Source organism: Panthera onca, chromosome A1 (assembly GCF_046562875.1).
Source record: "Panthera onca isolate mPanOnc1 chromosome A1, mPanOnc1 haplotype 2, whole genome shotgun sequence".
Classification (NCBI taxonomy): Eukaryota; Metazoa; Chordata; class Mammalia; order Carnivora; family Felidae; genus Panthera; species Panthera onca.
The window spans coordinates 167547936-167572843 of record NC_138339.1 but is presented as its reverse complement, the minus strand read 5'-3'; the positions used below and the strand labels follow the sequence as shown (position 1 = coordinate 167572843).

The following is a 24908-nucleotide window of genomic DNA, read 5'->3' as shown; positions in this document are numbered from 1 at the left end:
GATGATTGATTTCGGTGAATTGTCAAATTTCAGTTTTATCAAGTAATTAGAGGTCCTGAAGGATACATATTGTATTCATTAATGCATACAAATGGCTGGGTTTGTATTTTTAAAAGCTCGTAAAGGAGAAATATTTTCTATTACTGCCAAAATATTGGATGTTCTGCATTTTAAAAATCGGTTACCAAAAGGAAATGTTTTTAATACTTTTTTTTTTTATTGTCTATTTATTTTTGAGAGAGCACAGAAGAGGGGCAGAGAGAGAGGGAGACACAGAATCCGAAGCAGGCTCCAGGCTCCGAGCTGTCAGCACAGAGCCCAACGCAGGGCTCGAGCTCAGAGACTGAAATCATGACCTGAGCCGAAGTCGGACGCTTAACCGACTGAGCCACCCAGGCGCCCTGTTTTTAATACTTTTAATGTAAAAATCTCATCAATAACAGTTTTGCAGATCTACATCAGAAATCATGTAAATCATGTCAAGTAATCATTCGTATTTTTTTTGTAGCCCAAAAGTGGGGAAGTAACTCCAAGCTGCCCACTACTTTGTGAACTATTGTATGAATCAGAATTTGACAGCCAACTGTGGATTATATTTGACCAGAACAAAAGACAAATGGGTTCGGGAGATGCCTATCCACATCAGGTATGAAATCAGTAGTGATTTTTAGAATTAACAGAGGCTGTTTCCTGAGATAATGAATCTCTGATTTCTTGTTTCTGGTAATTTTTGTTTTTCTGTTTTGTTTTTTTTTTTTAATCATATAGTTTTGTATTTACTTCTTTGACATACCAGTCGAAGCTCAGTTAGTTGTCTTGTATAAAATAGACTGTGACAACCTCTCAGCCATGTAAAGTCAGCTGATTCAAGTTTTGGGCTAGAGGAGGGCATGGGTGATGCCTGCAGACGCTGGCCAGCGTAGCTTTTTATTTTAAGTATTTCTCCTTCCTTCCCACTGTTTCCACCCATCTGAAGGCTGAAAGCGGATCATCTAAGGTCATATGAACATCTTGAAATGATCCCAGGTCTGAACTTGGTGAAAAGCACTACAGCAGTGTCTTCAGTTTACTAGAACTTTGACGTTCATTTCTTCCTGACATGGCTGTTTACTCAGCACTTACTGTATGCCAAGCACTGTGCTTGGTACGATTGTCTCAAGGGGAAAATATCTTTTATTCAAACAGTTTGTAGAAATTTCATCCGATTAAAATATCATTACCAAGAAATGAGGTATTTCCTGTAACATCTATAATCTTATGCCAGATAATGAAAATAATTTGTGCAGGTTTTTTTCAGTTCACTAGTCAGGAAATGATTTCCTTTTTCTCAAAGCAATCCCAGCCCCCCCGCCTCCTCAGGGCAGACTGGGTTACACGGTGCCATTACTTTATTGTTTACAATCTCCTCGAGAGAAAGTGCTGATGCAGGATATGGCGTTCCATGCTCCTGAACAGGCTGACTGGGTGAAACGTACTCCTCGATCTCTGCTGGCTCCCTGTTCTCCCTGTTTGGGATAAAGAGGCGCAGCGTTCTGGCTGTAAGATAAAGACGACCCGCTGTATACGCACACACGTGCACGTTATTGGTCTTAGATATCATACGGCACCTCAGTTTTGCTAGGTTTGGTGGCATTTTATCCATGTTCTAAAGACTCACAAACTAGAAAATCATGGCTCTCATCAGCCTTGAGCAGACACTGGTGTAGCTGAGAGAATGGGCATAGCCTGTTGTCGTGGCAAAGTGAGGGCTTGGGAGGCATTCCCGCCCGCAGCTCCCTTACCCTTTAGTCTGCACGTGGCCGTGGACGGTTCACATGGTGTTCTCAGCCCTGGTGTGCAGGCAGGTGTGTGCATGCTCTGTGTGTGCTGATTGTTCCTGCTTATTCTCTTACTCTGAGTTCCATTTACTTGGCTAACCCGTACTTTTCCCAATGTTCTTTGTCTTTTTTTAGTATTCTTTGAAACTGGAAAAAGGAGATTATACAATTCGACTACAGATCCGTCATGAGCAGATCAGTGATTTGGAACGTCTTAAAGATCTTCCATTTATTGTTTCTCATAGGTTGTCTAATACCTTGAGCTTAGATATTCATGAAAATCATAGCCTTGCACTTCTAGGAAAGAAGAAATCAAGTAATTTGACATTACCACCCAAATATAATCAACCATTCTTTGTTACTTCCTTACCCGATGACAAGTAAGTGGCAGCGTTGCTTACAGTTAATGTCTGTCCTAAATACTGTACTGCTTTTATGTGAGTTCATTACATTGGGCTAAATTTACGGTATATTGTCGCATACTGTTTTGGACTAAGATGATTTCTCCCTTTGATTTTTGAAATCTGAGCTACGGGAATTATCTCAGATAACAGTTGTTTTGATGGTTTACTCCGATTATCTTTGTGAGACTTTTTCTTTAGTTCCTTTTTTTTCTCTTTTAAACTTTTGTATTAGAATACCTAAAGGGGCAGGACCTGGATGCTACCTTGCAGGATCCTTAACGTTATCAAAGACTGAACTTGGAAAGAAAGCTGTAAGTATCCATTTTTTTTAATACTGAAATTACCTATTCCAAAATTTCCATTTCTTTGAAAGATGGGAATTAATCCCACACTTTAGAATGGGTAAAAGAGAAGATCTCCTTGGGGAGGGGGGGGGAATTGGTAGTTTTTATCCCAAATTACTGGAAAAGTCAATTAATACTTGATTATATTTTAAAATACTTCGTATTCTTTTTCCTAAGCCTAAGTACTCGGGTTCAGAACTGACCCTACGTTGCATGGCTAATACACTTGAATTTCCTGTGACTCATGTAGGTTAAACTTGGCTTAAGTGAATGGGACGTTTAAAATTAGAACATTTTATATGATCTTAACCGACATAATATTGTGGATCTAGAAATAAGTCAGATCTTCTAGGGTTACTTTGAGAAAACAGAATGATTATTTCTAATGAACAGTATTTTTTTTTCAGTAGTACACACCTTTCTTTCTTGGAATTTTGCGTAATTGTCTAAATAATTACAAGATACTTCTTTTGGCATTGCCTTTATAGTTTCAAAATTATGTTATTAAAGACATGCTTCTGGTTGTTACATTTTAGAGATAAATGTTACAATTTGATAGGTACCTGTTTTAACTTTTCCATCTGTTTTCATTACAAATTTATTATCTATATGGGTCTGTCACCTTCTGTCATCATGTTAGCTCAGTGCCAGTGAAAGTTGTCATTCTTACAGTTTTGCTTTTCTCCCTAGCATTAGTTCTTTTATAGTAGCCTACCACCTGACACTGGAGTCTATAAATGCCGTTACCAAAATGAATAGATCTCATGCATCTTAACAAGTGTACTTAAACTTCTTGCCACTGTTGAACCAAAGGTCACTTATCACTGTCACAGAAGCATAATTCAGGAATTTTGTGCTTTGAAAAACTCGTTTGCCCTGATATTTCTTGAGTCTCATTTCAGTGGATACTGCAGTTGACCCATGAACAACACAGGTTTGAACTGCACGGGTCAAATTCTCTGTGGGTGTTTTGTTTTGTTTTGTTTTGTTTTGTTTTGTTTTGTTTTGTTTTGTTACTAAATACAGTGCAATCCTGTAGACATATTTTCTCTTCCTTATGATTTTCCCAGTAACATTTTCTTTTCTCTAGCTTACATTAATGTAAGAATATACACAAAATGATATGTTACTTGTTTCTGTTATCATTAAAGCTTCCGGTCAACAGGAGGCTGTTCGTAGTTAAGTTCTGGGGGGAGTCAGAAGTTATACAAGGGTTTTTGACTGGTGGGGGGGTTGGTGCCCCCAGCCCCCTGTCGTTCAAGGGTCAACTGTACTTTTTTATGTATACACTTAAGTGTCATTTGAAGAGAATCAGTAGTCACTGACATTGGAATTCATAGATGCAGATTTAAGAAGTCCTAGCTCAGTCTTTTCTTGTGGGCCTCGCTTCCTGGACAGCAGGGCTGCTTCCACTGTGGGGCTCCCCAGATGGGGAGACTGGGATGCTCACCCACATAACTCTTCTCAGACATCTGCTTCCTTGGAAAACCATTGTTACTAAAAATGCACTTTTAGCAGTTCAGAGAGATATAGTACTTCCTGGCTACATCCTTTCAGAGGCAGTTGTGAAATTAAATGATCAAAGTGTGGGATTAACTGTATTTACTACTTACGAGGTAATTACTTGAGGGGTCGATGGTTCTGAAAGAGAGCAAAAACCTAAAGGTGCAGAGTTCATATACTCGTAGCACATTGTTTATACTCTTACCTCCCTAGTCGCGTTGCTCGCCGGTGTGGTAGTTGGGAAGGTGACTGCTGTTACACTTCTGCCTTTCATGGTCACCTTGAATGAGGATGCCCGGGCGTGTGTGATTGTGATGTCCTTGAAATCAGACTCTGGACCGTCCACTAAATTTAATGTTTTTCAAGAGTGTTTTGATAACTAATGGATTTTGCTGTCCTCAATTTTTTGAATACAGAGTTGAAAAACATTTGCCCTTAGGAGTAACGTATTGGAGTGCGTTTTTATTAAAATGAGAGTGGCAGTGTTGCTTTCTTGAAAAGCCTGCCTTTGTGATCGTAGACCTGACCCTTCTAAGCACTGTGACACATGCAGGTGAGACGTAAACCGGAAGACAATTAGACCGAGGTGGTGTCTCCATCCTGTGTAGACTGTGCATGTTTTCTTACAGAATGTCGTTCTAACTCCCAGGGGCAGTCTGCAGCAAAACGACAAGGAAAATTTAAAAAGGTACTGATTGTCAGTTCTTAAAAAAGATGTCTTAAAGCCTTATTTGCGTATTAATTAAACTTTTTTTCTGTCACTACTGTAATCTTTTTTAAAAAAAATCTGTCCCTTAGTTTCCTTTCTTTAAGTTCTGCGGCGTAGTGCTTTTAGCTTATCAGTGTTGACATACTACTTTCCTGAAGTTTTCTTTCCTGCCATCAGTTGCTGGAAGACCCCTGTTTTATATGTGTGTAGAAAAAAAATTAGTGCTATTCATTTCTTAACTACAGATATGATACCAAATGGTCATATTTGAAATTTGCATATCTAAAATCCTACAGAGAAATGAATGTAATTGTTTTTTGTAGTTATATAAGCCAAAACAATTATTTTTAAAGTCTAAAAACATTCTTAAATTAGATTTGATCATTAAAATATTAAGGTATTTGAAAAAAAAAGTGTATTCCCTGCTCTGGTGTCATCTTAGTTCTGGAAGAACAGACACAGAGCAGTGGGCAGGAGGAATGGAAATACGGACCATCGACCCAAAATTAAAACTTATGCTAAGAGCATGAGCAGGTTTAAGACCATAACTCGTGTGTGACTGATCGACTTCCCTGCAACTTATTAGACAATGTCTGATTGACTGCTGGAGCCAAATTGAACTCAAAAAAGGCAGAATTCAACTTGGGGTGTACTTAGAGAAAAGGATGTAGGTATTCAGTGAGCTCTCTGATGAAGACCTACTGGCCTCAGTCAGCATTTTCATGATTTCTCATGTTCAGGCAGGAAGCATTGCACGGAGAACTTGTATTTTAAGATATAAACAAAAGATAACACTGTTTCTTAATTCATAGTGATGTGAAACGAAATCACCATTTTAGAACAGGTAAAATTCTTTCATTTAAAAAGACTTATGAAATGTATATGTTATTATGCAATGGTAAACACTTTGTCCAAACAAAACGCCCCACTGGGAGTCGTCTTTCCGGATAGAGGACTATCTACTTCACTGTAGACCAGTATTTCTAGCTGAGATCTTGGACCCATCTGTGGGCCATGTACATTCATTTAATGACGTAGCCAGCTTCAAAATGAAAACAGAATAAAGTAAGAAGTGCCGTTCATCAGTCTCCTAAAATGAATTTCTTTTTATCTATAGATTGTTTCTCTTTGGGTCGTCCTGAAAATGGCTTGAGAGCCACTACTTCAAAAAATGAGAAAAAGGTCTTCTATAAGCCCATTAAAAATAGAAGGTGCTTATCACAGAGGCATAGCTGGGATTTTTTTCTATTGTATATTTTGGTTGCTCTTCTGGGAGTTTTGGTGGATTTTGTTTGGATTCGGTTGTGTAAGGAAACCATTAAATGAGTAAGAAGGTTATTATTACTTGGTTAGGAAAGCTTTATATAAAGGACGTGGCAGCTAGAGTTGCCTCTTCCCATTTCTCCTTGTCTTCAGGGCAAATACGTGTGAAGCTCTTATTTTAAAAAAAATCATTATTACAGTTTTATAGTCCCATTACCAAAAAGATGTATATGTTAATTTATTGCCTGAACAAAATACCAGCTAGCTTTTGGTGCATAGCCCTCAGTGTATAGTTCCTCTGTATTTCAGTGACTTTTGATTTGAAAATCTAGGTTACCTTTTTTAAGTTCATTGTCGTATGAAAGAATATGGTTACTTTCAACAGATGATAAATAGCATTCAAATATGATACTAATTTTAAAATAGCTAGTTTGTGTGAAGGCATTAAAGTTTTGAGTTTAGCCATTAATAATTTAAGAAGAAAATTATAATTTTTGAACCAAAATTTAAATGGCAGTTATGTTGCCCAGAGAATAATTATCGGTTTTGCAGGTCGATTGGACTTTCTAAAGGAAATGGTTCATTTCAGACACTGTCAAAGTACTTGGTGAATAGCTGAAATGGATGTTTTTTTTAAAAAAATTGTTAAGTATCAACTATAGAGAACTTCAGCATTTCTGCTCTGAAGATTCATCTTGCGTACCTTTTTAAAGCATAATCAAGATTTCTCAAGATTTAATGGCACAAAATGATTTCTATTAAACTGACCCTGTACTAAGTCCTTGAGAAGTGAGTTAAAAAAATATTGACAAAAAGAACAAGTGAACATGATAAAGCAAAAAATAACTCAATTTTTCTGTTGATTAGGAATTAAAACTGCCATGTTCATAATTTTTAGTAATAAAAAATTACTGTCCCAAAATATTTTATAGGATTTTATTAACACTTAAAATAGCTAATTTGACATATTTAATATTTAATAATTAAAATGCTGATCACAAAAGCTTGATTTCCCCCCACTTCAAGGTCATTCCTCATAAATTCTCCGTCTCGTGCTTTTACTGATAGTTTATGGTTGCCATGGTACCCCATTTCTTCCTATTTATAGATCTTTGTTAGAGTTTGTTGTTAATCGTACATTAAGTTAATGGATTGCTCATTTTAAATTCAATTCTGTTTTCTCTCTTCTGTACTAAAATGTAATAGCAAATGCCTTACCTTTGAGCTTCAGAGGAGGAATTGCCTCACAGCAGAGACTCCTTCCCATCCTGACAGTTGCCCCTGTCCCTAATCAGGCAAGGAGGAGGGGATCTAAGGGAGGCTCACATTAGAGTAGAGTCAACATGGCCAACAAGGTTGCCTCCTGCAGGCAAGTGTCCACATTCTAGTGCAGTGGGTTCCAAAGAGAATAGGACTGTAGTCAGAGGGTCAGCTTCGAGGCTGTCTCTGCCCCTTAACTCTTCAGTGGATTGTCTGTGCTGCACGGATGACACTGAGTGAGTGATCCTTTCCCAGAAGAACCTGATGGTTAATTAGCAACTCAGATTTTGCAGATGCTTGAACTCGGCTTTGCCCGCGCAGTGCCCACTTAGGAAGGTGACCTCAGGAGGAGGGGGGAAGGATGGGTAGCAGGGTCCTGAGGAGCTGGCCCAAGCAGAACCCCTGCTTCTTTTCCCCCGTCTCACTCTGCACACGCGACCTTGGCTTGCTGGTGCTGGCTCCCGGCCTCCAAGCGGGGCCCTGAGATGGCTGCAGGTGGATGTGTGTGGTTCCGTCCTCCCAGTGGTCCTAGCGGGCTTCAGACGGGTCCTGTCGAAGTGTGGCTCCCGTTTGACGTCGGAATGCTGTCAGAACTGCAGCACTAGTTGCTTATAAAATTTAATTGTGAGAATTGCTAACGTGGGGATATCCGTGTTGTATTTACACCTGAAAATCCTATTTGGGGGAACGTGGGGGCTTGCAATACTATTTTCTTTGACTTAACCCGTGTAAAGTTTTTTTCTGAGATTCCTGTGATTAGGGGAGTAAAAGTCTTCTTGATAACATAATTTTTTCAGTTTTAGAAACTTTGTTAATTAAAACAAAAGGTTTGAATTTAGCAGCGTTTTTAATATAAACCTGAAGATAGAGTTGGAGAAGTTGACCTAATAAATAATGACTTAATTAAGGGCACCTGGTTATTGTGCCAGAAACAGATTAGCCAGCGTAATATGGGGTTTGATTTCCCAGATAATGCATTAGTTTCCACCAATAAAGACTTCTGTGCTTTCATAGAATAGAGGGAAATAGATGTAATTAGAATTCCATTTCTCTGCTCTCTTGTAAGCGAAGCTTCTCAAACCATCTGTGCCTGTTTACTTCCCACTCTGTCTGCATCTCTCCCAGGCAGCCCTTATCCCCCGCTGTCCATGGAAACAGCTACTCTCTTGTCATCTCTTGCCGTGGTAGCAGCCACTGCTGCCGTTTGGTTCTTCGGGATTCTGTGGCAGGCCCCGCCCCAGCTACAGGCCCTGGTTGACCACTCCTCTCTGCCCACTTGTCCTCACAGCCCCTCTGGGGCCCGTCTCCCTCACTCCCAAGCATCTTTGAAACCGTAGAATGCTTTGGATCAAGGCCTGGGCTTCCTCTTCCCCTCCCTCAGCCCTGCTCAGTCTTATTTGTCCCCAACTTGCAACCCCATCAACACCACTGTCAATTCTGCATCATGGATTTCTAATCCGTCCGCTTCTTCCTCTTCTACAGCCTCTTCTTCACATCAGGGCGGTGCTGGGAATTCTAGCTTTGCTCCCTAACTTGTCTCCCTCCTTCTTGACTTCGGCCATCTATCATCCATTCTCCAAATAGTATGAAGAGCTATTAAAAACAAACCAACATTTTTCACATGTGTAGGATCCAAAGTCATTAAATAAAGAGCAGAAAGAAGTCTTTAATCATGCCACTGCCTTGCCTACAACTGTCCTGTAGGCTTCCTCTTGCATTTAGAATAAAATCTGTATTTTTGTGCCATATTCCATCAGCCCCACTTACTATGGTTGCTGCCCATTTGCTCTTGCCGTGTCCACAAGCTCGGGTTTTTATACGTCCTCCTCTTCTGTCTTCAGACTCTTCTCCCTCTCCTCGTTTGGGTCGGTTAGGTTCATTGAGGCTCTTCCATTTAGGTCATGTGGGTTCACTTAGACAGGGTAGTCCCTGTTCCAGCACCACTGTGTCTGTGCTGTTCCCCCACCGTACTGAGCAGCTGCTCTCTGTCCCTACATTCTGTTTCATTTTCTTCCTATCGTGTGGGATTAGCCGAAACTATTCATTACTTGTATGTGTCTGTCTTGCCCCACTGGGATGTGTTCCCCAAGGGCAAGGAAGGGCCTTGTCTGCTTTGTTCTTCACCTTGTAGAGCCTCACAGGACCTCAATAAGTCCTGTCGATTGAATGAAAAAAGAAAATTTTTCTTTAAATTTTCTTAGAAAAGAGGGTCTTTTTTAAAATTCTAAGTTATTTCCTTCCCTTCTCAGGTATAAGATGTGAAAGGTCAGTAGACTTTCATAATTAGTACTTTTTGTAATTAGTCTCTTAGGTAAAACTAAGAATACAAAAACACTCAAATGGAGGAAAGTTTGTTCTTGCCTCTTTTATTCTTTTAAAGATTTTTAAGTAATCTGTGCACCCAGCATGGGGCTAGAACTCACAACTCCAAGATCAAGAGTTGCATGCTCCACAGACTGAACCAGCCAAGTGTCCTTTACCTCCTTTATTTTAGAGGAGATTTAGAAGCAACAGTACTTTAAAGTTTGAGAGAAAATTCCTTTGGTCACAGATTGGATTTTGTTTTTGAGTTTTTTTGAGGGAGAGAGAGAGAGCAAGTGGGGAAAGGGCGGGGGGTGGGGGAGAGAATCCCAAGCAGGCTCCACACTGAGCACAGAGCCCAACGTGGGGTGCAGTCCCACAAACCGTGAGATCATGACCTAAGCCGAAACCAAGAGTCGTGATGCTTAACCAACTGAGCCACCCAGGAGCCCCACAGATTGGAAATGTTTATGTATTGTGGCCCTTAGGATCTGGAATATAATGTAGTACAACTCAGTGCAGCCTGTGTTACGTGATATTCAGTTATTGAAGATGATTGTAATTATGTAAAATGAAGCATGTTAATCTGAGACTCTTTCCACATTCATAGGATGTGATCCCTGTTCATTACTACCTAATATCTCCGCCAACAAAGACTAAGAATGGCGGCAAAGATAAAGAAAAAGAGTCAGAAAAAGAGAAAGACTTGAAAGAAGAGTTTACTGAAGCATTACGAGATCTTAAAATTCAGTGGATGACAAAGTAAGTTTTTAATGGATTTTGATCCTCTGTTTACTTATTTTTCCGGTTACGACAGTGTCACGTACAGGTTCATAGGCCATATTCAGGAATGTTAACAGTGGGTGGAAGGGTTAGACGTGCTTTTATTTTAATCACTTAATTTTGATTTGCTCTCAGAAGAGAATTTTATTAGGATGTGTGAAGAAAATAAAAATCACTTTTTTGCCTACTCTCCGGGGGTGGTCGTTGTCCTATCATTATTTTCTCCGTATTTACACATGTAGCAGTATGAATGATGTTGTGTTCCAGTGACTGTTTGATGATGAGCATTTCTTGGGTCATTTGATAGTCCTTTAAAGTACCATTTTTAATGACCACATAGGAGGTGGTCCTGTTGATGAAATGTAACCGACTTAAATACTCTATTTGGCATGTACTTCGGCATATACATTTATAGCTTTTCTCCATAATGCTGTGCCGGACATTTTTATACATACAGTGTTTTAAAATAATCCATTAAGGGCATCTGGGTGTCTCAGTCAGTTAAGCGTCCAACTTCAGCTCAGGTCATGATCTCATAGTTCATGGGATTGAGCCCCAGGTTGGGCTGTGCGCTGACAGCATGGAGCCGGCTTAGGATTACTCTCTCACCGTCTCTCTCTCCCTCTCTGCCCTTCCCCGAAATCAAGAGTCAGACACTTAACCCACTGAGCCACCCAGGTGACCCTGGATCATTCTTAAAGATCATAGGTCATAGGTGCAGAGCCCTATTCCCCAAGGTGTCTCCTCTGTCAGCGCAATTGTGATGTGGAGCTCCATCTCACAACTGCAAGATCATGACCTGAGCCAGAATCAAGAATCGGATGCTTAATTAACTGAGCCACCCAGGCACCCCTCTTATTGAACTCTTAATTGAAATAATTTTCAATTTGATTTGCTTCTCTGGGGTTTTTTATATTTGTTTTTTATTTATACTCCCGGCAAATAATGATAATCCTTGTCAGTGATTACATTTCAGATTGATGCCTTTCTTATGTTATGGATTGGGACTTCAAATAATGTTAAATAATAGGGAAGACAAATTGTTTTTAAAAGAAATGTTTCTCTCTTTCTTCTATACATAGGCTGGATTCTAGTGACATTTATAATGAATTGAAAGAAACATATCCTAATTATCTTCCTCTGTACGTTGCAAGACTTCATCAGTTGGATGCTGAAAAGGTTGGACGTGTTCAATCTTAATAGGAGTATTTTATTTTATTTGTAACATGAGATACAGTTCGTATGTTTAGTGAAAATGCAGTTTTGTATTTGTTTTGTGCTTCTGCCAAATGAAAACATGTTTCCTCAAATTGAATGTTGTATTGACTATTTTCATGAAGGTAATTACAGAACGTACTCATTCCTGTGAGGTCAGCCTAAGACTCCCGCTCACAGTTTTCATCAGTGGGAGGAGGAATAGATAAAGAAATCCTAAGGATCACTTTTCTGACATTCACCTCAGGAGCAGTGGTCCTGGCCTGCTGCAGATCTAAACACCGTCAGCAAAAGAATTCCTGCTTTTGATGAACTTTGCTCATTTTTAAAATTGGCCATAGTTCCAAGCTATCTTAACACGGACCAGCTCTCGCTGGTAATGATGGCCGGTAGGAAGGTGCTCGTGGCCAATCAGAAATTGTCAAGGGTGCAGAGTGAACTTGAAGGTGTTGAAGGGAGACCTCTGAGACTAGCAAAAGAGGAGAAGACTGCTGAGAGCACCTGGAGCACCATGGCAACCGTATAGTTAGACTGTTGGGTGCATTCTCGTTTATTCTCACCTTCATGGTTTTAGCAATAAGTTAGGAAGAATTTGTTCATCAGCCGTTTGTTCTTTTTGGGTTTGTTTTGTTTTGTTTTACTTCTCTTTCCGTGTGGTGTGCGGCTGGAGTAACAAAGCAGGTCATGTTTCTAAGAGGCCCAGAAAAGGAGTTGCCTGGGTAGAAAGCTGTTTACATTTCTATGACCACCTTTTACCTCCCTTATTTGCACCGTTTAACATCAGTGGGGAATGTGAATGAGGTCTTTTCTAGAGATGCTGACACTGCAGCCCCCACACTATGAGGCAGCACACCCCCCCCCCCCCCCCACACACACAACCACTGCCAGCAGAGGGCTCGGCCCCTGACTCTGGAGCCGCCACCCTTGCGTTTGAGACGGAAGCGAAGGGACTTGGATGGACTCGCTGACACCATTTCTTTTCTGATTTCTTCTTTTTCTTCCTCCCTAGGAACGAATGAAAAGACTTAATGAAATTGTTGAGGCTGCAAATGCTGTCATTTCTCACATAGACCAGACGGCCCTCGCAGTTTATATTGCGATGAAGACTGACCCCAGGCCCGATGCAGCTACTATAAAAAAGTACCTAACCAGTAAATAATCTTTCTTGCATCTCATTTCTTAGTTACTTTTTAAAATTATGGACAATATTCTTTTCTGAGAATTGTTGTGTCCCTAGAATTATCAGTATTTGAATATCCACCCGTAGACAGTTTGTAAGAATTCTTTCCAGTTGTTGCAGATTTAAGCAAAAGAAAAGGACTTTGCCTTCTCTACCTTTTGGTGCTGCTGGTCTGGAGAGATTTGAGTAGCTGTGACCTAGCGGTCCTCCCATTTGGGAATCGGTGTGAATGTGACATGTGCAGAGGCAAACACCTAACACCCTGCAAAATCAGTTTCTAAACTGCTTATTGACCAATAGCGTGAAAAGCCCAGGTTTATGTAATGCCTGGTAACCCAAATAGAAATAAAGTTAGATTGAAACCATCATAGCCACTTGAGTTAGGAACCGGCTTTAGAGTATTCTGTGCGGTAAAGGGAGGGAGGTTTAGCTTTAATAAAACCCAGTGCGAGGCACCGCTCTGTGGTGGGTGAGCATGTGGCCCCCATGTGTTGTGTGAGGGTCCCTCAGCCTCACCTCTGCCTTCCCTGAACTCTCTTGTACCACTTTCCTCTCTGTCACTTTGGTTCATGTTCACCCGAGGGTCGTTACCTGCAAGGGGAGAAACACCGCCTCCTCTTACAGCTGTTGTAACGAATGAACCAGAAGTGTTGAGTCCACCCAGGAAGTGCTGCGATTCTTCTTCAGGATTCCGTCTGCTAGGCAGAATCCTTCTTTCTACATGAAGTTCCTGATTCTGAACTGCCGGAACTCTTGGCATTACGCTACGTTCTAAATTGCTAGAACTGTTGGCAGTACTAATGCTGTAGCTCTTACAAATGTTACAGTTTTTAAGCAGAATAAGATTTATTCAGGTTAGGTTGTTGGCGTTGTGCGCACCCTTTCCCACCTTCTAAGGGAACAGTCTCAAAGGGTGCTGTTTTGTCCATTTCTGAAGTGCCAAGTATGTACAGGGAAATCTTTGGGGTATGTTAAATACGTGACCTCATTTAAACTTAATCTTCTAAAAGACATACCAAGTAGGAGTGTTTTTACCCTGTATCTGCAGAAGAGCAGACAGGCGCAGAGACTGCATGGCCAGCCTCGGGTGCCGGAGCCGGAAGTGGGAGAGCCGATCACACCTGCTCTGCCCTGGCCTGGGCCCCTTCATGTCTTGATAAGCAGCCCCTTGCATTCCCGCTCGTCGTGAGAAGATTCCCACGCCACTGACCTTTGTCTCTTGGCCCGACCCCTCCCCTCCATCTCCTTCGTAACTGCTGTCTGCTGACAAGCCCCTTTCTCCTGGTCCTCAGGCATCCATATCTCAGCCCACAGCCATATCCCAATGTCTTCTGTCTCCCGTGGGGCCCCTGGCTTCTCGCTGGAGTAGTCTACACTGCACCCTACTACCTGAATTCCACTCCGTGTTAACCCTCTTTCAGGAGTCGTCTGGGCTTGATCACCTGTGAGAAGCTCATTGCCAGAGACAGTGGCCCCTTTGAGGCTGCCTTGACCTCACTGCGGTATCTGTTATCAGCTGCCCCCATCCTTCCTAGCATCTGTTGTTTCTTAGTTTGGGAAAATAGTATCTCTTCAGATTCGTGTGTGTAGGAAATAACATGCGTGGGCTCGTTTTGAAATTTCAGTAAATATTAAGGTCCATTTATCCCTGCTCATACTTTGGCCTGTCTTTCCTAAATCTTCCTGTCCATGAAGGAAGCTCTTAATTCGCAGTTAAAGTGAGCTCACAAGACCCAGAGTAGTTGTGTTTTCAATCTTGTTAGTCCCTTTTTTCTCACAGTTTTTATCTCAGGTGCTGACTCCAGTGACTGTCAAAAAGTAACAGTCTGATAGGATCCTGGCTTTAAAGATTGTAGCTGTAGTGACTTTCACACCTGCTGGGATAAAACTAGAAAGGAGGTGTCAGATGTGAAAATTAAGAGAAGCTGGTTAGTCTTTAGCAACCTTAGATCGGTTTGTCCACGCTTATAATTAAGGTATTTGCCGTGGCCCTTGCTTTGGCCAAACCACGATGGGCTCAGACACGCCACGCTGAGCAGAGGGCCTCGTCCAGGCCTGGGGCTCCTTGTTCTGGGGCGAGGGCCTCAGGAGCGGGCCGCATTTCTTCCATTTCTTGTAGCAGCAGCCGGCGAGCAGGAGCAGCAGCCCAGCATTCATTTCTCATTTCCATGCAAAACTGCTTTTACTGCGGTCACTCATGAGTCAGAAATTGCGATAGCCATTTTGTGATCTTAAAAATGATATGAGCTTTTCGCAGGTGATCCGGTATCAAGTTTCAGTTAAACTTAATTTATTTAGGCCATTAAAGTATTTGATTGAAGCTCTTCCTAAAATATGGCTATCGCCACTTTGATCGGTACCTAACTAGATTTGATTCAAAGATGTTTGTGGAGCAAACACTGCAGTAAAGCACCACTGAGAGGAATGTGAAAAAATGAACAGGACGCTCTTAGAAAGCGTGCGCTCTGATACAGAAGATGCAGTTGCTAGGTGGGGTAAGATTGACAGTTACAATGAATACTTTAAAGTGTGAAAGCCCATTGGAAGCAGAGCTGACTTCCTTTTGAGTGGAGAAAGCCTCGTGGATGAAAGTACGTAGTCAGTACTAAATTAGATGAGGGTGGGAAATGAATATTCTAGATATGTGGGATTCAGGTTACTGGATCAGAGAACACTGAAATAGGGGTCTTGTGGGTAACTTAATCCAGGCCTGGCAAGTACAGCACACCTGTGCCACCCCTGAAATTCTGCCTCCTTCCAGCCCTTCCTGGGGCAGCTGGGTCCAGCCAGGACTGCCGTGAACGATCAAACCTGCCTTGCCGATCCACTTCTGTTCCAAGGCCCCCTTTCTCCGGCACAAGACGGGGACGGTGATTGTGTCCCACTCCTCGGCTGCTGTAAAAGCATAAATGCGGTGCTGGTGGCAAGACATTTCAGACGGCGGCTGGTCGGGCACCCGGTAGAGGAGAAGCTGCGTCCGTGCCCTACAGCTCCCAGATCTTTTTGTTCCTGAGCCCAGAGTAACCAAGCAGTTCCCAGGCGCATTTCCACAGAGAGAGTGAAAATTGGTTCTTTTAAGCTTTGGAACTCTTGGCTGAGTTCCAAAGTCTTAGGCACCTTTTTTGGCAAAGCTTTATCTACTTTGCAGATGTATTAAGGAGGGTGACTTTGTTGGGTTGTAACAGGTTGTTTTGGCTTCTTATTTTAATTGCCTTTCACGCTATAATTCCTGTTGATTTTAGAGTGCCTGCAGATTTCATATGTTGCACATTCCACTCCGGGTCCTTCAGAATCATTCTCACTCTTACACAGTTTGTTCACCGGTGTCTGAGTGCCTCGGAGACACGCGCCCAGCGCTTGTAGTCCTCATTGCCCTCACATGTGCGGGACATGAATTGGACAAAATGCCCAGATCAGCAAGTATCCTAAAGACTCACACTGTCCCCTGGAGTGTAGGTTGTTACTGTATTTCATTCAGCGATGATTTATTGAGTTTCTGGTCTTTGCCAAGCATTGTCTGGGCACTTGAAATACATCAGAAGGACATGGCTCCCGCCCTGAAGCAGGACCATGTTACCATCGCGACTAAGAGCAGGCTGTCCAGAAGTAGCTTCAGGTTCTGCGTCTGTTACTGCCTAACTGTAGGACCTTGAACAGATCTCTGTGCCTCAGCTTCCTCCTTGGCAAAATGGGGATGATTACTAACTAGTATCTTACTCAGAGAATTATTCTGACTGCAGATGAGTTCTGTATATAAAAGTGCACGTCCAGGGTAAGCGTCATACAGTGTTTGCTCTGTTTATAAATGAAAGTCTACTTCTGAAAGAACTTGTGTGTCTGTACATAAATCTGTAATGATTGCTATTTATAAGAAATCTATAAAAGAGTTCCTTAGCTGACAGAACTTAGAACTGAACTGTCCTTCATTTCTGTTGGTTTATGGCCTCTGTTTCAGCCAGATACAGCTGTCGTGACTCAATCTGTATGTGTAATGCAGTGGCTCATTTGATGTTTGTTAGAAATAAGGACTTTTATTTGATGGATAATGCAGATGTAAATACACAGCTGTACAATATCTCTGCATTGTAAATCTGAGGCAGAGAACGCATGAATTCAGTTTCAGATAAGTCTGTACTTTTAAAAAATGATTTACTGATCTGTGAGTTATTTTTTGGTTTGGAACACAGTGATATGGACAAACAAAAATCTACCCTCGTGGATGCCCTTTGTAGAAAAGGATGTGCCCTAGCTGACCACCTGCTTCACGCACAAGATCAAGATGGGGCCGTTTCAGGTGATACGGAAGGAAGAGAGGAGGAAGGAGAGAGCACTCTGGATTCTCTGACGGAAACTTTTTGGGAAACTACAAAATGGACTGATCTTTTTGACAATAAGGTAACCTGTCTGCCTCTTGTTTGGGCGCAGTTCTTGGGGGTTGCTTCACAAACCTTTCTTGGGCCCCATTGCCTCCTCTTTGCCGTTCCCCAGCTGCCTGGCCAGAAGAGGAAGACAATACATGGAATGTGGCTAAGCTGGGCTCTGAAGAAGACTCTGTGTTTAGTGAGACCTCATTTGTCTTGCCTGTTTTAAACCGTTCTACCATTCTCTTCTCTGTCTGCATAGCAGCCTTTTGGTGAAGGCAGTTACTTACGAAGCTAGAATTAAGAGCATCTCGAGGTCGTGTTTGTGCCTTCCTGCATCTGTCTATGTGCTGATTTGTCGGGGGTGGAGGGGGGTTGCTGGTTACTTTACATGTCATTTTTCTCAAAACCTCTTTGACTTTTAAATAATTATCACCTGGATTTATAGCTCATCAACTTTAAAATCCAGTTCAAAAAAAGTCACATTGATGAACTTTTTGGATGTGGGTTATAAAAACATTTTAAATCTCTTTTAGCTCTCTACTAGAATTCTCACGGTAGGGATTATATAACTCCCAAGTTGCTGTCAGTCTTCCTTTCTTCTGGAGATAAAAATAAACTAAATGAAATCAGTGGAAATCTCCTGACCCAGCACAAGCCCTTGTTTGTGTTTTACTAGACAGATGCTTGTTTTCTAGATTCACTGTGATCATTTGTAGTACAGACCTCTGAGATAGGAGAAAAGTTTTCACCACAGCACAGTCGTGCTCCTGCCGTGGAAACGGAGTCCTAGGCAGGAAACTGCAGGAGCCAGTGTCACAGCAGAGCTTGAGAATTTGGATCTGAAATCAGGCCCTGGAGTGCAAATCCCACTTCTTCCATTTTTATCTGTATGACCCTCGGCAAGTTTCTGAAACCTGCTGAATGAGTACTCAGTACACGGAAGGGCCTCCGTGATACTTGCTCTTATTCTGAACACACACCTGTTGCACGTCTGCTCCCCACCCAGTGCTGTGCTTGCTGCTGGGAAAAGATAAGAGCCTGGTGGATAAAAACTTGACGAGCCCCGTAATAAAACCATTACGAATAATCCCGTATCTCCGTATCTGCCGCAATACTGCTGTATCAGGGGCCAGGCACTGTATTACCTGTCCGTTTAGCACCTTTGTTACAGTTGAACACCTTGCTTGGCTCTAGAACACAAATAAATGTGATAGGATTGCTTTCTTTGAGGTAATTCTCCATATTCTGAAGGTGGAGACCAAAAACGTAAATAAATGGTTACAGGTATATTTGACAGATGCAGTAATTAAAGGCACCAACGTATACACAAGGAATTGACAGCGTAAGAACGTGTTTGTATAATAGAACACTTTTTTTTTTTTTTTTTTTTTTTTTACTTTTATCCCCTTTTGCAGTTTTGGTAATTTATAACGAGGTTTTCATAGTTCTGTACTTCCCTCCTTACTCGCGTTTTTGTGATCACTTCTGTCAGCTCCCCTTTGCATAAGGAGATGTTTTGGTATGGATGCCAAGAACTAGTGATTCATCAGAGCTTCATTTTTTTCCCCAACACAAGTTACCTGTTTTGTGGCATATTTAACTTTTATTCTTTCAAAACATTTTTTGAAATTTGCTTGATGGAAAATGTTCATTTTAAAAGCTACACTTCTGTTAAGGCCTTCATCTTTTCCTTATTGAAGCTCTAAGCCATACAGTGTAAATATTTCATAGATAAGCTTTATCTTGTTTTACCTTATAGGTTTTAACATTTGCATACAAGCATGCATTAGTAAATAAAATGTATGGGAGAGGCCTTAAATTTGCAACTAAACTTGTGGAAGAAAAACCAACAAAAGAAAACTGGAAAAATTGTATTCAAGTAAGTGATATAAAATCGTCACTGTTAAGTGTCCCCTCCATATTGCATAGTGACAAGATAGAGCCTTATGGTAGTGATTTAGCGATACTGACTTTATCATGACAGATTGCTACTCCAGTTAATGTAATGCGAACTATAAAATGAAAGCATGAGAGACCGCCAATAAGCTATTTACATTTTTTAAACTTTTCTTATTAAATTTTAATTTTTTTTAAATGTTTATTCATTTTTGAGAGACAGAACGTGAGCAGGGGAAGGGCAGAGAGAGAGGGAGACATAGAATCTGAAGCAGGCTTCAGGCTCTGAGTTGTCAGCACAGAGCCTGATGGGGAGCTCAAACTCCCAGACCTCGAGATCATGACCTGAGCTGAAGTTGAATGCTTACCTGACTGAGCCACCCAGGGGCCCCATTATTATTAAATTTTTAAAACTCCTGTCCAGAAAGGATAGAAGGGCTGTACTTAGCCTCAGATGTTTACAACGTAGGCAAAGTGCATTATGAATTTTAGATGTATAGTCAGAAGACAGTTTTCTTTATGAAGAAAACAAACAGAATTGCTTTTCAATACATGTTGGCTCAGTTCTAAAATGGTTGAATTTTTAGAGTTTATATTTCAATATTCTTCATTTGAAGTGATAGGCCATTTTGTGATTTTACCACATTCTGTATTATATGCAGAGAAATTATGTGGTTGATACTAGAAACAGGAGGTAAGAAATGCTGTTCTTTCTGTACAAGTTAATTGTCAAGTATAAAGTTTACTGAATTCCAGAGAAATCACTGTAGCCTCATCCTGTCTCTGGGCCTGGTTTGTTCCTGAAGGATATTATGGGGTTGGGCAGCTTGGTCATGCCAAATGTGGCCAAGGCTCTGGTCTCCGTACCCAAGGTATTCTTTGAATGTAAAACTAATCAGTAGGTTCCTAGGGAAATTTTTTATAATTAGAGGAAACTACAGGTTATCTTTACTCTTAGACCTTTTCTGGCATACCTTCACCAGTCCAAATTGTGAGACATTTTAACTCAGTTCTTCAGATGTTTGAATAGGTTAAGAGAAATCTTTCTGCAACTCACCATAAGGTGTGTAGTGTGATTCTTATCACATCAACTATAATCTGTGAGCTCTCACATCCGTAAAGCCCGTGACTCACCCAGACATTGACACCAGGGGGTGTTTCATAATTTGTGTCCCCTGCACTCTGTTCCTGTACTGCCTGCCCTCCACACTGCTGCTGGGAAAGATGGCTTTTGACACCTCCTGGTGAAGCCCCGGGCGCATGTAGGATAAAATCCAAACTCCTCCCCATGGCCCATAAGGCCCATGTGATGTGGCTCCTGCCTTCCTCCCCAGCCACATCTCATCACACTTCCCTGGAATGGCTCTGCTCCCATCTCGAGAGCCGCCTCTGCCTGGCCGAAGCAGCCTCGGCCCTTCCCACCGTGGGACCCAGCTCGTCCAGCTGTGTGGAGAGCTCTTTCCCCGACTGGCAGAGTAGGTCTCTTCTTCAGGTTTCCTCTTAAATGTCATCTCCCCGGAGATCCCACTTGTGACCATCTCACTTCCCAGCCCCTCTGTTATGTCACCATTGTATACCTGACATGTACATCTTAATTATGGACTCGCCTATTCATCTGCTCATGGATTTGCTTTGGCACTCTTTGGTTTTCCTGAACAGAACAGAACTTTCCTGAAAGTGAGAAGTGAGTTTGTTCAGTGCTGTTTTCCCGAGGTCTAGAATAGTGTTTGACTTCCAGTCAGATAGAGAATGAAAGGCAGCTAGGTTGGTAGGAAGGAAGGGAACAAGTGTGTCAGGATTGAAGAAAGAAAGACAGAAAGGCTAGTAGAAAGACAGGAAAGAAGGAAGGTTGGGCGGGATGGTCATAATCACCTGTTTAGGTTGGTTGGTAGGAAAATGAGTAGGTTAGTTGATGGTAAGGAAGAACAATTGGTAGGAAGGGTGGTGGGTGGTTGGGTTGGGATGGAAGGAAAGTTCTATGTGCTACTTTATTATCATTAAATATTTAATGCAGAATTTACCCTGAATATTGAGCTTGAAAAATCTGTTCTTTAATAATAAATTTTTGTGTTCTGTTCTAGCTGATGAAGTTACTTGGATGGACCCATTGTGCATCTTTTACTGAAAACTGGCTTCCCATCATGTATCCTCCTGATTATTGTGTATTCTAAAATAGGAACCAAGACTTTAAATTTTAAAAAAAGAAAGTTTTATAGTGAATGGATATAAAAACAAATTTGTGGCATTTTTAGTCTAATGCATGTTTTCATCCGCTATCAAATACTGATTATTAAAATGATGTGTATTTATCAGAGAATTTGCTGGCGTGTGGCTTAATACATGTAAATCTAGACCTCTGACATCATGGTGTTTTTTTAATGCCTCACATGGCTGGCACTGGGCTGTGCCCTGACTGCCAGCACCAAGGACTTTCGGTTGGGTTGCAGATATCACTTGCATGATAGGTTTTGAACAGTGACTTTTAACTGCAAACCTGTAAAATTCTATTTTTTATTTTATAAACGAACAGGGTTTTAACATGCTCAACTTTAATTTTTTTCAATTGTATGAAGGCCTTAAAAAGCTACATTAAGCGTAGCTAAAATTATTTATTGGACTAAAAAAATAGCAGAACTTCATTTCCAGATTTTTTTTTTCTTTTTTTTTCTTTTTCTTTTTTTTTCTTTTTCTTTTGGTAAAGGTTTACATTTGATTAAGGGGAAAAAAACCGGCACAAATGAGTGTGTGGCAATTGCTGGAGCATAACTGCTTCTCACTAAATCAGTCTTCATCTTGGAGTTATTTCAGGTCAGTCATTTTTAACATCCTTTTGACATGCAGAGAGCATCAGAATGAACTAATACGTGTATAAGTGCCAGACTGATAAATCTTTATCAGGTATTGTAAAGATACACATATGGTATGTTTGTTAAAGTTGAAATAATGTAAACACGTGAATACCTGTGCAAAACCAAGATCACAGTATATACCATATGCATTCTGATACCTTGATTTTTTTTATAAATAATAAAAGTGAATATTGAAGCTTCTTAAAGTTGGTCTTAATTTTTCATAAATAAAATTTGGGGTTAAAACAATATATTAGATCAATAGAAAAAAATTCAACGTGAGGTAATTTATATTTCCTATAGGCTTGCAATTATTTGAATATATTGCCAGTTCTTATTATGTGACTAACTTTTGTGTATGTTTTTTGGCTTTTTATTTATCTTTCTGGCTACGATACTTGCTTCTCTCATCCATCCTCCCTCCATAAAATAAAAAGACACACGTAGACGATATTGAAAAGCCTCTACTCACTTAAGCAAACGTGTTCACTTAAGCAAACGTGTTTGTGTGTGTGGTTATGGTTTTTAAATCTTGTTCCCTTAGAATGTACTACTGCAAAAGGCCTCCCAGTTCATCCTGTCTGGTCACTCATAACTGGTTTGGGGCAGTTGACCCCTTTATCTGATAAAAACAGAGCCTTTAGGAAAACTACAATTATGCTTGCAAACATTTTCCACATGATTTCTGAGCCATCTAGAATTCAAAGTACCATCAGTGAACAGCCACATGCATATTCTCGCCAACACACGTGCTTTCATGCTCACTCCTGCGGGTTCCCGTGTGTCCATACAGTCCGTGAAGAAATGGAGAGGCTCGGAAAGGGTAGGGTGACTGACTGACTGGTTATTAGAGAATCCGTTTTCAAACCCAGGTCTTGCCGTTCCTAGTAAGTGCTGCCTGCATGCGCAGAGCCGGGGGGGGCGGGGCAGCCACAGGTGGAAGCTTGGGTCCTTCTCAGGTCTTTCGTGAGGATGCGCACAGCCCTAGAATGCACGGGGTCCTCTACATACCCAGGTCTCGAAGCCCGTGTGACATCTCCTTTCCCAGCTTTTCCTCCTAAGCCTTTTGATTAGCCCCAGCTGTTCGCCATCTCAGGCAGCCACAAAAATCACACAGTTGCCTGTAATTATCCAGACGGCCTCCCCTTGGGAAAAGGCTTCTGGGCCTGAGATCGGAGCCCCGTTACATTCAGATAGGCTTGCACACGGGGTTCTCTGGGGAATAAGCGTTACAAGCTTTGAAGGAGCTCCCAACCCTATTCGGCCCCCTCAGGTGACTGTCAGGCTGCTGGTGTTCAAGGCGACCATGCAGCTGGAGACGCGATGGGAACGGGGCAGTTGGACACGTCACAGGGTATGCTGTTCTGACTGACGTCCGGCCACCTCTGAGCAAACACGTCTCGGGTCGCGACATGCATGTGGTTAATTCCACAGTTCTGAAAAAAGTTGCCTCAATTTTTGCCAGTTTCTCATTAGTAATGGAGAAAATCTTCAAGTGCTTTTTCACTGACAAAATTGTCCCCCATTTTCAAGGACCTCACACTTTTTTTTAGAATCCATGTTTAAATTTTAACATAAATTTAAGGTTAGAAACTTTCTGGTGGTACGTTTTGATTTTTTTAATTTAATGTTAATTTCTTTTTGAGAGAGAGCGAGGGAGACAGAATCTGAAGCAAGCTCCAGGCTCGGAGCTGTCAGCACCAAGCCCAACGCAAGGGCTCGAACCCACCAATCGCGAGATCCTGACCTGAGCAGAAGTTGAATGCTTAACTGCTTAACTGACTGAGCCACCCAGACACCCCCCGGGTGGTATGTTGAAGTACTACCTGCTGAGTTATGTGAAGATGCAATCCTAGGATCCTTCAAATGTGACTTATTTTTACATAAAATACCATTGTTCCAGAGCTTTCAGATTTCTCACTTTATCCCTCAGGTTTGGGTCTTTTGGCTATATTTTTTAATGTGGAAGAAGAATTCAGCCCATGGTGGATTTTCGCTATCCTAATCTTCAAACACAATGTGGAGCTCCAGGTACAGGAGGCGGCCGGGCCCTCCCAACAGGCTGGTTACTGGTTGTGTGTGTGTGTGTGTGTGTGTGTGTGTGTGTGTGATGCTGTGAGTTGCTGGCCTCCCTTTGGTACTGAAAAGCAAACAAGTGAATTACGTGTTTTCAGGGGGAGGTAGCAAAATAACAGAGTTTTTTAATAGTACACAGTAAAGCATGAATATTTTCGGGGAAGTTTTGTTTTTGGGTTTTTTTTTTTTATAAGGGTCAATAAGCCCTACCAGTTCTCAGTTGGAACAAAAACTTCTATATCTAATTACTATGTATGTCTTCTGTTGGAGCTAACGTCTTCCACAGATGATAGAATTTTGCAATGAAGATTGGTTAGTTTGCTGTGGAAGTTAGACATCCACAGACTGGCAGGATCTGCTTTGAACTGTGTGATTCATAGACCAGCTCTGAGGGTGAAACCTGGGTGAGAGGCCGTGACCATGATGGGGGGTGGGGGGGCAGCCCTACAAAGCTGTCTTGTCAGCCTCTGCTTTCTGTCCCAATCACACTGTCTCCATGGTGACAGCTGCACCCACATAAGCTCTAGAAGAAAGTGTCCTCAGTAAAGTCATTCTTGTTTCTTTGTGATTTGGTTAATACAGGAGGAAAATAGTACTTTAAAAAGCCAGGGATAGGGGGCGCCTGGGTGGCTCAGTGGGTTGAACATCTGTCTCTTGATGACCTCACAGTTTATGGGGTCGGGCTCTGCGCTGACAGTGAAGATTGGGATTCTCGCCCTCCCTCTCTCTCTCTGCCCCTCCGCAATCTCTTTCTTTCTCTATCAAAGTAAATTAAAAAAAAAAAGCCAGGTACACTATTTCTGTTTCCCCTTTCTGATAATGGTGGCCAATTTTTGCTCCACAGCCACCGAAGGCAACTAAAAGAGGTACTTTCTAAAGAAACAGAGAAGGAGGCGCCTGGCGGGGGGGGGGGGGGACTCAGTCAATTGAGCCTCCGACTTCGG

The 24908-nt window shown here is 41.6% G+C and overlaps 1 protein-coding gene and 1 long non-coding RNA gene across 6 annotated transcripts in view; one reads left to right on the top strand and one right to left on the bottom strand.

The window, feature by feature from the left end:
- Nucleotides 1-22094, top strand: part of TPP2 (tripeptidyl peptidase 2) — a 67723-nt gene extending 45629 nt beyond the window's left edge. The window contains exons 21-31 of one of the 5 annotated variants that reach the window (XM_078453165.1): nt 509-646; nt 1953-2197; nt 2454-2532; nt 4718-4756; nt 10212-10363; nt 11467-11563; nt 12609-12739; nt 16967-17174; nt 17268-17339; nt 18903-19022; nt 21121-22094. In XM_078453165.1, the coding sequence (XP_078309291.1) occupies nt 509-646; nt 1953-2197; nt 2454-2532; nt 4718-4756; nt 10212-10363; nt 11467-11563; nt 12609-12739; nt 16967-17174; nt 17268-17339; nt 18903-19022; nt 21121-21210 (1371 nt within the window). In that variant the 3' untranslated portion in view covers nt 21211-22094. Of the gene's footprint in view, nt 1-508; nt 647-1952; nt 2198-2453; nt 2533-4717; nt 4757-10211; nt 10364-11466; nt 11564-12608; nt 12751-16966; nt 17175-17267; nt 17340-18902; nt 19023-21120 lie in introns of those variants that run through there. The other 4 variants (XM_078453166.1, XM_078453167.1, XM_078453169.1 and 1 more) reach the window with 4 other exon arrangements.
- Nucleotides 9369-13504, bottom strand: LOC144617432 (uncharacterized). Its single transcript, XR_013557965.1, has 3 exons — nt 13371-13504; nt 12522-12604; nt 9369-9455 (listed from the first exon to the last, which is right to left on the bottom strand). It is a non-coding gene; the product is annotated as an uncharacterized LOC144617432 (long non-coding RNA).
- Nucleotides 22095-24908: the final 2814 nt, after the last annotated feature.